We start from the raw sequence: 14,137 nt of genomic DNA, 5'->3' as shown, positions 1-14,137 counted from the left end.
CTGCTTAGCAGGACTACTACAGTGTTCATCTACTGCTGATAGTACTACCTGCTTAGCAGGACCACTACAGTGTTCATCTACTGCTGATAGTACTACCTGCTTATTATGAACCAGCAGGACTACTACAGTATACCTGCTTAGCAGGACTACTACAGTGTTCATCTACTGCTGATAGTACTACCTGGTTAGCAGGACTACTACAGTGTTCATCTACTGCTGATAGTACTACCTGCTTAGCAGGACCACTACAGTGTTCATCTACTACTGATAGTACTACCTGCTTATTATGAACCAGCAGGACTACTACAGTATACCTGCTTAGCAGGACTACTACAGTGTTCATCTACTGCTGATAGTACTACCTGCTTAGCAGGACCACTACAGTGTTCATCTACTGCTGATAGTACTACCTGCTTAGCAGGACTACTACAGTACTATCCATAAGCTCTACAGATCACTAAGAACTATCACATACTAAGACACCTGCAACACCTGGGTACTTTGCCGATACACACACGCAGGTGTTGCAGGTGTGTGTCCCATCACTGAAACCGGTTGGAAAAGGACACACACACAGTATAAAGTGATCATTCACTACGTTTCGCTCACACAGCGGCCTTTATCAAGTCAAACGTAGCCAACGAGGGATCCCAAATGGAAAATTTTGCCCAAACTTCACATCTCTCAAGTGAAACCGGTTGTGATGAATGGTTTGAAACCGGTTGCAGACTCACCCCTCCAGACGCACGTCGGGAAGCGACCGGTTCAGACTAATGGAGTCGGAAGCCAAAAGATTAAACTGGTTCAGTTTAAATTTCTCCTTCATGACGGCTTCCTGTTCCGGTGGCGTCCTGACTGGCTTACCCATCTCCCCGGGCAAGCCAGGTTGCTCGGGCACCGTCGGCTTGGATACCCATCTCTTCAGCTCCCCCGGAGGGTAGTCCAGATGCCAACCCTGTTTAAGACGTGTATTAGTTGGGTTTAAAACTGGTTTTAATGTTGTTTAGTTTTAATAATTTATTTTGGGGATGGGTGAGTTTAAAGACCTGGTTAATAGGGCCTGGTTAGTGTGGACCTGTCTATGGACCAGGACCTACCTAGCATGGACCAGCAGCCCCTACCTAGCACGGGCCAGTAGCCCCTACCTAGCATGAACCAGTAGCCCCTACCTAGCATGGACCAGTAGCCCTACCTAGCATGGACCAGTAGCCCCTACCTAGCATGGACCAGCAGCCCCTACCTAGCATGGACCAGCAGCCCCTACCTAGCATGGACCAGTAGCCCCTACCTAACATGGACCAGTAGCCCCTACCTAGCATGGATCAGCAGCCCCTACCTAGCATGGACCAGCAGCCCCTACCTAGCATGGACCAGCAGCCCCTACCTATTATAATCCCACCTCTTGTCCTTAACTATCTACTATCCACCAGTAGACAATGCTACTCTTACTACACCCTAACTATATCTACTTCTAAAAGACTTAGAAACCATTTAGATTCTAATATTTCATATATATATATATATATATATATATATATATATATATATATATATATATATATATATATATATATATATATATATATATATATTGTAGGCTCCTGATAAAGTACTTAAGACAAAGTGAAAGGCCTTTCTTTACATTACATTTCGATACATAATTATCCTTTTTAGTGAATTAAAAACTAAATATTATAATAAAACAATATTTTGGGTCCACGATAGCCAAACCAAAATAAACCAGAAAAATGCATGAAAAACACACAAGAAAATGCTAAGTGTTTTAGTGTAGGTTTTATTGAAGTCAACACAGGTGCCACACACCACACAACGCCACTCGCAGGTGTAGAAAGCACATAGGAGGGCACTCCAGGTCAGGGTTACCTGGGAATGTTTCGACCGTGGGACCTGGGCCGCTTGTAACTTGTTTGGTGTGGGTAATGTTGCTTAGTTGACTCGTGGTGCAACACCTGGGTATATTAATGTTGCAGAAGTGTTGCCTGGTAGTGACTGTGTCACCTCTACACTGAGACAAGAAAGGGGGGGTCAGTCCCTCAGTCTTGAAGGTGGTCAGTCCCTCAGTCTTGAAGGTGGTCAGTTCCTCAGTCTTGAAGGTGGTCAGTCCCTCAGTCTTGAAGGTGGTCAGTCCCTCAGTCTTGAAGGTGGTCAGTCCCTCAGTCTTGAAGGTGGTCAGTCCCTCAGTCTTGAAGGTGGTCAGTCCCTCAGTCTTGAAGGTGGTCAGTCCCTGAGTCTTGAAGGTGGTCAGTCCCTCAGTCTTGAAGGTGGTCAGTCCCTCAGTCTTGAAGGTGGTCAGTCCCTGAGTCTTGAAGGTGGTCAGTCCCTCAGTCTTGAAGGTGGTCAGTCCCTCAGTCTTGAAGGTGGTCAGTCCCTGAGTCTTGAAGGTGGTCAGTCCCACAGTCTTGAAGGTGGTCAGTCCCTCAGTCTTGAAGGTGGTCAGTCTCTCAGTCTTGAAGGTGGTCAGTCCCTGAGTCTTGAAGGTGGTCAGTCCCTCAGTCTTGAAGGTGGTCAGTCCCTCAGTCTTGAGTCTTGAAGGTGGTCAGTCCCTCAGTCTTGAAGGTGGTCAGTCCCTCAGTCTTGAAGGTGGTCAGTCCCTGAGTCTTGAAGGTGGTCAGTCCCTCAGTCTTGAAGGTGGTCAGTCCCTGAGTCTTGAAGGTGGTCAGTCCCTGAGTCTTGAAGGTGGTCAGTCCCTCAGTCTTGAAGGTGGTCAGTCCCTGAGTCTTGAAGGTGGTCAGTCTCTCAGTCTTGAAGGTGGTCAGTCCCTGAGTCTTGAAGGTGGTCAGTCCCTCAGTCTTGAAGGTGGTCAGTCCCTCAGTCTTGAAGGTGGTCAGTCCCTGAGTCTTGAAGGTGGTCAGTCCCTCAGTCTTGAAGGTGGTCAGTCCCTCAGTCTTGAAGGTGGTCAGTCCCACAGTCTTGAAGGTGGTCAGTCTCTCAGTCTTGAAGGTGGTCAGTCCCTGAGTCTTGAAGGTGGTCAGTCCCTCAGTCTTGAAGGTGGTCAGTCCCTCAGTCTTGAAGGTGGTCAGTCCCTGAGTCTTGAAGTGGTCGGTCCCTCAGTCTTGAAGTGGTCAGTCCCTCAGCCTTGAAGAAGTGGTCAGTCCCTCAGCCTTGAAGGTGGTCCCCACAGTCTTGAAGGTGGTCAGTCCCTCAGTCTTGAAGGTGGTCAGTCCCTGAGTCTTGAAGGTGGTCAGTCCCTCAGTCTTGAAGGTGGTCAGTCCCTGAGTCTTGAAGGTGGTCAGTCCCACAGTCTTGAAGGTGGTCAGTCCCTCAGTCTTGAAGGTGGTCAGTCCCTCAGTCTTGAAGGTGGTCAGTCTGAGCCTCAGTCTTGAAGGTGGTCAGTCCCTGAGTCTTGAAGGTGGTCAGTCCCTCAGTCTTGAAGGTGGTCAGTCCCTCAGTCTTGAAGGTGGTCAGTCCCTGAGTCTTGAAGGTGGTCAGTCCCACAGTCTTGAAGGTGGTCAGTCCCTCAGTCTTGAAGGTGGTCAGTCCCTCAGTCTTGAAGGTGGTCAGTCCCTCAGCCTTGAAGGTGGTCAGTCCCTCAGTCTTGAAGGTGGTCAGTCCCTCAGTCTTGAAGGTGGTCAGTCCCTCAGTCTTGAAGGTGGTCAGTCCCTCAGTCTTGAAGGTGGTCAGTCCCTCAGTCTTGAAGGTGGTCAGTCCCTCAGTCTTGAAGGTGGTCAGTCTCTCAGTCTTGAAGGTGGTCAGTCTCTCAGCCTTGAAGGTGGTCAGTCCCTCAGTCTTCAAGGTGGTCAGTTCCACAGTCTTGAAGGTGGTCAGTCCCACAGTCTTGAAGGTGGTCAGTCCCTCAGTCTTGAAGGGGGTCAGTTCCACAGTCTTGAAGGTGGTCAGTCCCATAGTCTTGAAGGTGGTCAGTCCCACAGTCTTGAAAGTGGTCAGTCCCTCAGTCTTGAAGGTGGTCAGTCCCTCATTCTTGAAGGTGGTCAGTCCCACAGTCTTGAAGGTGGTCAGTCCCTCAGTCTTGAAGGTGGTCAGTCCCTCAGTCTTGAAGGTGGTCAGTCCCTCAGTCTTGAAGGTGGTCAGTCCCACAGTCTTGAAGGTGGTCAGTCCCTCAGTCTTGAAAGTGGTCAGTCCCTCAGTTTTGAAGGTGGTCAGTCCCTCAGCATTGAAGGTGGTCAGTCCCTCAGTCATGAAGGTGGTCAGTCCCACAGTCTTGAAGGTGGTCAGTCCCACAGTCTTGAAGGTGGTCAGTCCCACAGTCTTGAAGGTGGTCAGTCCCTCAGTCTTGAAGGTGGTCAGTCAGTCCCTCAGTCTTGAAGGTGGTCAGTCAGTCCCTCAGTCTTGAAGGTGGTCAGTCCCTCAGTCTTGAAGGTGGTCAGTCAGTCCCTCAGTCTTGAAGGTGGTCAGTCCCACAGTCTTGAAGGTGGTCAGTCCCTCAGTCTTCAAGGTGGTCAGTCCCTCAGTCTTCAAGGTGGTCAGTCCCTCAGTCTTCAAGGTGGTCAGTCCCTCAGTCTTGAAGGTGGTCAGTCCCACAGTCTTGAAGGTGGTCAGTCCCTCAGTCTTGAAGGTGGTCAGTCCCTCAGTCTTGAAGGTGGTCAGTCCCTCAGTCTTGAAGGTGGTCAGTCCCTCAGTCTTGAAGGTGGTCAGTCCCTCAGTCTTGAAGGTGGTCAGTCCCTCAGTCTTGAAGGTGGTCAGTCCCTCAGTCTTGAAGGTGGTCAGTCCCTCAGTCTTGAAGGTGGTCAGTCTCTCAGTCTTGAAGGTGGTCAGTCCCTCAGTCTTGAAGGTGGTCAGTCCCTCAGTCTTGAAGGTGGTCAGTCCCTCAGTCTTGAAGGTGGTCAGTCCCTCAGTCTTGAAGGTGGTCAGTCCCTCAGTCTTGAAGGTGGTCAGTCCCTCAGTCTTGAAGGTGGTCAGTCCCTCAGTCTTGAAGGTGGTCAGTCCCTCAGTCTTGAAGGTGGTCAGTCCCTCAGTCTTGAAGGTGGTCAGTCCCTCAGTCTTGAAGGTGGTCAGTCCCTCAGTCTTGAAGGTGGTCAGTCCCTCAGTCTTGAAGGTGGTCAGTCCCTCAGTCTTGAAGGTGGTCAGTCCCTCAGTCTTGAAGGTGGTCAGTCCCTCAGTCTTGAAGGTGGTCAGTCCCTGAGTCTTGAAGGTGGTCAGTCCCTCAGTCTTGAAGGTGGTCAGTCCCTCAGTCTTGAAGGTGGTCAGTCCCTCAGTCTTGAAGGTGGTCAGTCCCACAGTCTTGAAGGTGGTCAGTCCCTCAGTCTTGAAGGTGGTCAGTCCCTGAGTCTTGAAGGTGGTCAGTCCCTCAGTCTTGAAGGTGGTCAGTCCCTCAGTCTTGAAGATGGTCAGTCCCTGAGTCTTGAAGGTGGTCAGTCCCACAGTCTTGAAGGTGGTCAGTCCCTCAGTCTTGAAGGTGGTCAGTCCCTGAGTCTTGAAGGTGGTCAGTCCCTCAGTCTTGAAGGTGGTCAGTCCCTGAGTCTTGAAGGTGGTCAGTCCCACAGTCTTGAAGGTGGTCAGTCCCTCAGTCTTGAAGGTGGTCAGTCCCTCAGTCTTGAAGGTGGTCAGTCTGAGCCTCAGTCTTGAAGGTGGTCAGTCCCTGAGTCTTGAAGGTGGTCAGTCCCTCAGTCTTGAAGGTGGTCAGTCCCTCAGTTTTGAAGGTGGTCAGTTCCTGAGTCTTGAAGGTGGTCAGTCCCTGAGTCTTGAAGGTGGTCAGTCCCACAGTCTTGAAGGTGGTCAGTCCCTCAGTCTTGAAGGTGGTCAGTCCCTCAGCCTTGAAGGTGGTCAGTCCCTCAGTCTTGAAGGTGGTCAGTCCCTCAGTCTTGAAGGTGGTCAGTCCCTCAGTCTTGAAGGTGGTCAGTCCCTCAGTCTTGAAGGTGGTCAGTCCCTCAGTCTTGAAGGTGGTCAGTCCCTCAGTCTTGAAGGTGGTCAGTCTCTCAGTCTTGAAGGTGGTCAGTCTCTCAGTCTTGAAGGTGGTCAGTCTCTCAGTCTTGAAGGTGGTCAGTCCCTCAGTCTTCAAGGTGGTCAGTTCCACAGTCTTGAAGGTGGTCAGTCCCACAGTCTTGAAGGTGGTCAGTCCCTCAGTCTTGAAGGGGGTCAGTTCCACAGTCTTGAAGGTGGTCAGTCCCATAGTCTTGAAGGTGGTCAGTCCCACAGTCTTGAAGGTGGTCAGTCCCTCAGTCTTGAAGGTGGTCAGTCCCTCATTCTTGAAGGTGGTCAGTCCCACAGTCTTGAAGGTGGTCAGTCCCTCAGTCTTGAAGGTGGTCAGTCCCTCAGTCTTGAAGGTGGTCAGTCCCTCAGTCTTGAAGGTGGTCAGTCCCACAGTCTTGAAGGTGGTCAGTCCCTCAGTCTTGAAAGTGGTCAGTCCCTCAGTTTTGAAGGTGGTCAGTCCCTCAGCCTTGAAGGTGGTCAGTCCCTCAGTCATGAAGGTGGTCAGTCCCACAGTCTTGAAGGTGGTCAGTCCCACAGTCTTGAAGGTGGTCAGTCCCTCAGTCTTGAAGGTGGTCAGTCAGTCCCTCAGTCTTGAAGGTGGTCAGTCAGTCCCTCAGTCTTGAAGGTGGTCAGTCAGTCCCTCAGTCTTGAAGGTGGTCAGTCCCTCAGTCTTGAAGGTGGTCAGTCAGTCCCTCCGTCTTGAAGGTGGTCAGTCCCACAGTCTTGAAGGTGGTCAGTCCCTCAGTCTTCAAGGTGGTCAGTCCCTCAGTCTTCAAGGTGGTCAGTCCCTCAGTCTTCAAGGTGGTCAGTCCCTCAGTCTTGAAGGTGGTCAGTCCCACAGTCTTGAAGGTGGTCAGTCCCTCAGCCTTGAAGGTGGTCAGTCCCTCAGTCTTGAAGGTGGTCAGTCCCTCAGTCTTGAAGGTGGTCAGTCCCACAGTCTTGAAGGTGGTCAGTCCCTCAGTCTTGAAGGTGGTCAGTCCCTCAGTCTTGAAGGTGGTCAGTCCCACAGTCTTGAAGGTGGTCAGTCCCACAGTCTTGAAGGTGGTCAGTCCCACAGTCTTGAAGGTGGTCAGTCCCTCAGTCTTGAACGTGGTCAGTCCCTCAGTCTTGAAGGTGGTCAGTCCCACAGTCTTGAACGTGGTCAGTCCCTCAGTCTTGAAGGTGGTCAGTCCCACAGTCTTGAAGGTGGTCAGTCCCTCAGTCTTGAAGGTGGTCAGTCCCACAGTCTTGAAGGTGGTCAGTCCCACAGTCTTGAAGGTGGTCAGTCCCTCAGTCTTGAAGATGGTCAGTCCCTGAGTCTTGAAGGTGGTCAGTCCCACAGTCTTGAAGGTGGTCAGTCCCTCAGTCTTGAAGGTGGTCAGTCCCTGAGTCTTGAAGGTGGTCAGTCCCACAGTCAGTCCCACAGTCTTGAAGGTGGTCAGTCCCTCAGTCTTGAAGGTGGTCAGTCCCTCAGTCTTGAAGGTGGTCAGTCTGAGCCTCAGTCTTGAAGGTGGTCAGTCCCTGAGTCTTGAAGGTGGTCAGTCCCTCAGTCTTGAAGGTGGTCAGTCCCTCAGTCTTGAAGGTGGTCAGTCCCTGAGTCTTGAAGGTGGTCAGTCCCACAGTCTTGAAGGTGGTCAGTCCCTCAGTCTTGAAGGTGGTCAGTCCCTCAGTCTTGAAGGTGGTCAGTCCCTCAGTCTTGAAGGTGGTCAGTCCCTCAGTCTTGAAGGTGGTCAGTCCCTCAGTCTTGAAGGTGGTCAGTCTCTCAGTCTTGAAGGTGGTCAGTCTCTCAGTCTTGAAGGTGGTCAGTCCCTCAGTCTTCAAGGTGGTCAGTTCCACAGTCTTGAAGGTGGTCAGTCCCACAGTCTTGAAGGTGGTCAGTCCCTCAGTCTTGAAGGGGGTCAGTTCCACAGTCTTGAAGGTGGTCAGTCCCATAGTCTTGAAGGTGGTCAGTCCCACAGTCTTGAAGGTGGTCAGTCCCTCAGTCTTGAAGGTGGTCAGTCCCTCATTCTTGAAGGTGGTCAGTCCCACAGTCTTGAAGGTGGTCAGTCCCTCAGTCTTGAAGGTGGTCAGTCCCTCAGTCTTGAAGGTGGTCAGTCCCTCAGTCTTGAAGGTGGTCAGTCCCACAGTCTTGAAGGTGGTCAGTCCCTCAGTCTTGAAAGTGGTCAGTCCCTCAGTTTTGAAGGTGGTCAGTCCCTCAGCCTTGAAGGTGGTCAGTCCCTCAGTCATGAAGGTGGTCAGTCCCACAGTCTTGAAGGTGGTCAGTCCCACAGTCTTGAAGGTGGTCAGTCAGTCCCTCAGTCTTGAAGGTGGTCAGTCAGTCCCTCAGTCTTGAAGGTGGTCAGTCAGTCCCTCAGTCTTGAAGGTGGTCAGTCAGTCCCTCAGTCTTGAAGGTGGTCAGTCAGTCCCTCAGTCTTGAAGGTGGTCAGTCCCTCAGTCTTGAAGGTGGTCAGTCAGTCCCTCAGTCTTGAAGGTGGTCAGTCCCACAGTCTTGAAGGTGGTCAGTCCCTCAGTCTTCAAGGTGGTCAGTCCCTCAGTCTTCAAGGTGGTCAGTCCCTCAGTCTTCAAGGTGGTCAGTCCCTCAGTCTTGAAGGTGGTCAGTCCCACAGTCTTGAAGGTGGTCAGTCCCTCAGCCTTGAAGGTGGTCAGTCCCTCAGTCTTGAAGGTGGTCAGTCCCTCAGTCTTGAAGGTGGTCAGTCCCACAGTCTTGAAGGTGGTCAGTCCCACAGTCTTGAAGGTGGTCAGTCCCACAGTCTTGAAGGTGGTCAGTCCCACAGTCTTGAAGGTGGTCAGTCCCACAGTCTTGAAGGTGGTCAGTCCCACAGTCTTGAAGGTGGTCAGTCCCACAGTCTTGAAGGTGGTCAGTCCCACAGTCTTGAAGGTGGTCAGTCCCACAGTCTTGAAGGTGGTCAGTCCCACAGTCTTGAAGGTGATCAGTCCCACAGTCTTGAAGGTGGTCAGTCCTACAGTCATGAAGGTGGTCAGTCCCACAGTCTTGAAGGTGGTCAGTCCCACAGTCTTGAAGGTGGTCAGTCCCACAGTCTTGAAGGTGGTCAGTCCCACAGTCTTGAAGGTGGTCAGTCCCTCAGTCTTGAAGGTGGTCAGTCCCTCAGTCTTGAAGGTGGTCAGTCCCACAGTGAAGGTGGTCAGTCCCACAGTCTTGAAGGTGGTCAGTCCCACAGTCTTGAAGGTGGTCAGTCCCACAGTCTTGAAGGTGGTCAGTCCCTCAGTCTTGAAGGTGGTCAGTCCCACAGTCTTGAAGGTGGTCAGTCCCTCAGTCTTGAAGGTGGTCAGTCCCTCAGTCTTGAAGGTGTTCAGTCCCACAGTCTTGAAGGTGGTCAGTCCCACAGTCTTGAAGGTGGTCAGTCCCACAGTCTTGAAGGTGGTCAGTCCCACAGTCTTGAAGGTGGTCAGTCCCACAGTCTTGAAGGTGGTCAGTCCCACAGTCTTGAAGGTGGTCAGTCCCTCAGTCTTGAAGGTGGTCAGTCCCACAGTCTTGAAGGTGGTCAGTCCCACAGTCTTGAAGGTGGTCAATCCCACAGTCTTGAAGGTGGTCAGTCCCACAGTCTTGAAGGTGGTCAGTCCCTCAGTCTTGAAGGTGGTCAGTCCCACAGTCTTGAAGGTGGTCAGTCCCACAGTCTTGAAGGTGGTCAGTCCCACAGTCTTGAAGGTGGTCAGTCCCACAGTCTTGAAGGTGGTCAGTCCCACAGTCTTGAATGTGGTCAGTCCCTCAGTCTTGAAGGTGGTCAGTCCCACAGTCTTGAAGGTGGTCAGTCCCTCAGTCTTGAAGGTGGTCAGTCCCTCAGTCTTGAAGGTGGTCAGTCCCTCAGTCTTGAAGGTGGTCAGTCCCTCAGTCTTGAAGGTGGTCAGTCCCACAGTCTTGAAGGTGGTCAGTCCCTCAGTCTTGAAGGTGGTCAGTCCCTCAGTCTTGAAGGTGGTCAGTCCCTCAGTCTTGAAGGTGGTCAGTCCCTCAGTCTTGAAGGTGGTCAGTCCCTCAGTCTTGAAGGTGGTCAGTCCCTCAGTCTTGAAGGTGGTCAGTCCCTCAGTCTTGAAGGTGGTCAGTCCCTCAGTCTTGAAGGTGGTCAGTCCCTCAGTCTATCACCTCGTTGATAAGCTCTGTATTGGACTGATAAATTCACTTCAAATTAAACATACGCAGGTGTTGCACCTATTTAATCCACAAACCTTGGTCCCAGGACCTAAACATTTCCTGGTACCTGCGTCCCAATGTGTACCTCCAGGTCACTTGCAAGACCTGTAGGTCACAGGTCACTTGCAAACACCTGGTCACAGGTCACATGCAACAGCTGAAGTTCGCAGGTAATTGCAACACCAGGTCACAGGTCGCAAACACCAGGTCACAGGTTACTTGCAGCACCGGGTCACAGGTTATTTGCAACAGTTGATCACAGGTAACTTGCAACACCACATCACTTGCAAACACCAGGTCACAGGTCACTTGAACACCAGGTCACAGGTCACTTGCAAACACTAGGTCACAGGTCACTTGCAACACCAGGTCACAGGTCACTTGCAAACACCAGGTCACAAGTTACTTGCAACACCAGGTCACTTGCAACACCGGGTCATAGGTCACTTGCAACACCAGGTCACAGGTCACTTGCAACACCGGGTCACAGGTCACTTGCAACCCCTGGAGTTCCAGGTAACTTGCAACCCCTGGAGTACCAGGCAACTTGCAACCCCTGGAGTTCCAGGCAACTTGCAACCCCTGGAGTTCCAGGCAACTTGCAACCCCTGGAGTACCAGGCAACTTGCAGCCCCTGGAGTTCCAGGCAACTTGCAACACCTGGAGTACCATGCAACTTGCAGCCCCTGGAGTTCCAGGTATATTGCAACCCCTGGAGTTCCAGGTATCTTGCAACCCCTGGAGTTCCAGGCAACTTGCAACCCCTGGAGTTCCAGGCAACTCGCAAACCCTGGAGTACCAGGCAACTTGCAGCCCCTGGAGTTCCAGGTATATTGCAACCCCTGGAGTTCCAGGTATCTTGCAACCCCTGGAGTTCCAGGCAACTTGCAGCCCCTGGAGTTCCAGGCAACTTGCAACCTCTGGAGTTCCAGGTATATTGCAACCCCTGGAGTTCCATGTATCTTGCAACCCCTGGAGTTCCAGGCAACTTGCAACCCCTGGAGTTCCAGGCAACTTGCAACCCCTGGAGTACCAGGCAACTTGCAACCCCTGGAGTTCCAGGTATATTGCAACCCCTGGAGTTCCAGGCAACTTGCAACCCCTGGAGTTCCAGGCAACTTGCAACCCCTGGAGTTCCAGGCAACTTGCAACCCCTGGAGTTCCAGGCAACTTGCAACCCCTGGAGTACCAGGCAACTTGCAGCCCCTGGAGTTCCAGGCAACTTGGAACCCCTGGAGTTCCAGGCAACTTGCAATCCCTGGAGTTCCAGGCAACTTGCAACCCCTGGAGTTCCAGGCAACTTGCAACCCCTGGAGTACCAGGCAACTTGCAAACACCAGGTCACACCTGGAGGCCACCTAGTACCGAGCCTTGTACCAGAGTACAACTCACGAGATCGGGTACAGGGTTTAGACCCAACAAGATGGTCTCAAAGATTGTTCTTGGACTGTTACTACAAGACCATTCTTCTTCCTGTGGAGTGAAAAGTAACACGCTGAGTACATGTACTCTACTTCCTGTGGAGTGAAAAGCAACACGCTGAGTACATGTACTCTACTTCCTGTGGAGTGTAAAACAACACACTGAGTACATGTACTCTACTTCCTGTGGAGTGTAAAACAACACGCTGAGTACATGTACTCTACTTCCTGTGGAGTGTAAAACAACACACTGAGTACATGTACTCTACTTCCTGTGGAGTGTAAAAGTAACAACACACTGAGTACATGTACTCTACTACTTCCTGTGGAGTGTAAAAGTAACAACACACTGAGTACATGTACTCTACTACTTCCTGTGGAGTGTAAAAGTAACAACACACTGAGTACATGTACTCTACTACTTCCTGTGGAGTGTAAAAGTAACAACACACTGAGTACATGTACTCTGGACCATGGGATGGCCACACATTGTGTAGGATGGCCTTCACTCTCCACACAACTGGTTGTGTCGTGACACTGTAGGGGCCAGGAGCTATAACTCGACCCCAACTGAAATCTAATAGGCCTATCATATCAATCCCAGGTGAGAATTATATTTAGTAATGACAAGAATTCTGAAATTTATATAATTAATTTTTTCACCCACCCAGCAGACATTTTGAGGTCTGCTGTGTGGGCGAAACATCGGATGGTAAACCTTTGTGATAGATACTGATAATTGGTCCCGGCGTTTTGCTTCTGGGACCTCGATCAAGGTCCCAGGACCAAAACGTCGGGACCTCGATCAAGGTCCCAAGATCAAAACGTCGGGACCTCGATCAAGTTTCTAGGACCAAAACGTCGGGACCTTGATCAAGGTCCCAGGACCAAAACGTCGGGACCTCGATCAAGGTCCCAAGATCAAAACGTCGGGACCTCGATCAAGTTTCTAGGACCAAAACGTCGGGACCTCGATCAAGGTCCCAGGACCAAAGCATCGGTATCTCGATCAAGGTCCTAGCACCAAAACGTCGGGATCTCGATCAAGGTCCCAGGAGCGAAATGTTTTCTAATATGTCCTAGTGTTTCGCTGACGTGTGTTTCCAAACGAAACATCGGGTGAACCCCTTTCGACACCACAGATCCCTCAGTGAACCGCTCAATTTTCCCCTATTCTGATCTATGGTTCATCTCATCTCTCTCACAACCATCAACAGGTTTACTCCCATATATGTGAACATTCACTCCCATTCACTCCCTGGTTGACCAGACGAGCCTGGCCGGGCTCCGGGGATAGTAAGACTCTTGAAACTCATGAAAGGTATATCAAAGGCCTAGATTTTTGTTAATTACCCATATCACCTTGTTCTTTCCTATGTTCACTTTTAATTTACTTCTGTCTCATATTTCTCCATCAACTTCTGCAACTTATTTTCAGAATCTCCCAAAAGCATCGCATCATCAGCAAAAATTAACAGTGAAACAAGGATCTCGTACATATATATGTAGGAAGTGTGACTCGAGTCCTGTAACCACATATAGGTAAGCACACACACACACGAGCTGTGAATCGACCCCTGCAGCAACACGCAAGAGAGTACACACACACACACACACACACACAGGGGCCAGGAGCTTGGACTCAACCCCTGCAACCTCAACTATGTGAGTACGTACACACACACACACACACACACAGGGGCCATGAGCTTGGACTCGACCCCTGCAACCTCAACTATGTGAGTACACACACACACACACACACACACACACACACAGGGGCCATGAGCTTGGACTCGACCCCTGCAACCTCAACTATGTGAGTACACACACACACACACACACACACACACACACACACACACACACACACACACACACACACACACACACACACAGGGGCCAGGAGCTTGGACTCGACCCCTGCAACCTCAACTATGTGAGTACACACACACACACACACACACACACACACACACACACACACACACACACACACACACACAGGGGCCAGGAGCTTGGACTCGACCCCTGCAACCTCAACTATGTGAGTAATACACACACACACACACACACACATACACACACACATACACACACACACACACACACACACACACACACACAGTTCAGAAGAATAATAAGCCTGGGTCCTGCCCAGTTCTCCACTTCAATCACATCTTTCACACAAAATTTACAACCTTTCAAGAAAACTTCCTTGGTCATCGTCTTGATTAAGTCCTGACAGCAAAATACGACCAAACTTAGCAAGAAGCTGTGACTTCAACTCTTGAAGCTAACACATACGTCTTGGTCACTCTTCTTGAAATATTGACCAGGAAAAATATCTAAACTCGAAAGTTGGGTAGTATCGCTTTCTGCTCACAACCAGAAGGTTTGGGTCGAATCCCAGGCAGGGTTTCGAGAGTTGTGCTACTCCTGCAGCCCGAACTTGGGTCAGGCTCGTCTACACTTGTTCCAGCAGTGTTTCTGATATCTTGAAGACTTCTACACTTGTTCCAGCAGTGTTTCTGATATCTTGAAGACTTCTACACTTGTTCCAGCAGTGTTTCTAATATCTTGAAGACTTCTACACTTGTTCCAGCAGTGTTTCTGATATCTTGAAGACTTCTACACTTGTTCCAGCAGTGTTTCTGATATCTTGAAGACTTCTACACTTGTTCCAGCAGTGTTTCTGATA

At 50.8% G+C, this 14,137-nt stretch overlaps 1 protein-coding gene across 4 annotated transcripts in view; it reads right to left on the bottom strand.

Annotated features, from left to right (window-relative positions):
• Pgant5 (polypeptide N-acetylgalactosaminyltransferase 5) overlaps window positions 1–14,137 on the bottom strand; it is a 95,678-nt gene that overhangs the window by 51,988 nt on the left and 29,553 nt on the right. For 2 of the 4 annotated variants that reach the window (XM_070104484.1, XM_070104483.1), the window contains exons 3-4: window positions 11,408–11,488; window positions 735–955 (exon numbers count right to left, since the gene is read on the bottom strand). In XM_070104484.1, the coding sequence (XP_069960585.1) occupies window positions 735–955; window positions 11,408–11,488 (302 nt within the window). The remainder of the gene's footprint in view (window positions 1–734; window positions 956–11,407; window positions 11,489–14,137) is intronic. The other 2 variants (XM_070104485.1, XM_053790549.2) reach the window with 1 other exon arrangement.

This window comes from Cherax quadricarinatus, chromosome 92 (assembly GCF_038502225.1).
Source record: "Cherax quadricarinatus isolate ZL_2023a chromosome 92, ASM3850222v1, whole genome shotgun sequence".
NCBI lineage: Eukaryota > Metazoa > Arthropoda > Malacostraca > Decapoda > Parastacidae > Cherax > Cherax quadricarinatus.
This window is presented reverse-complemented; position numbering and strand designations above follow the sequence as displayed.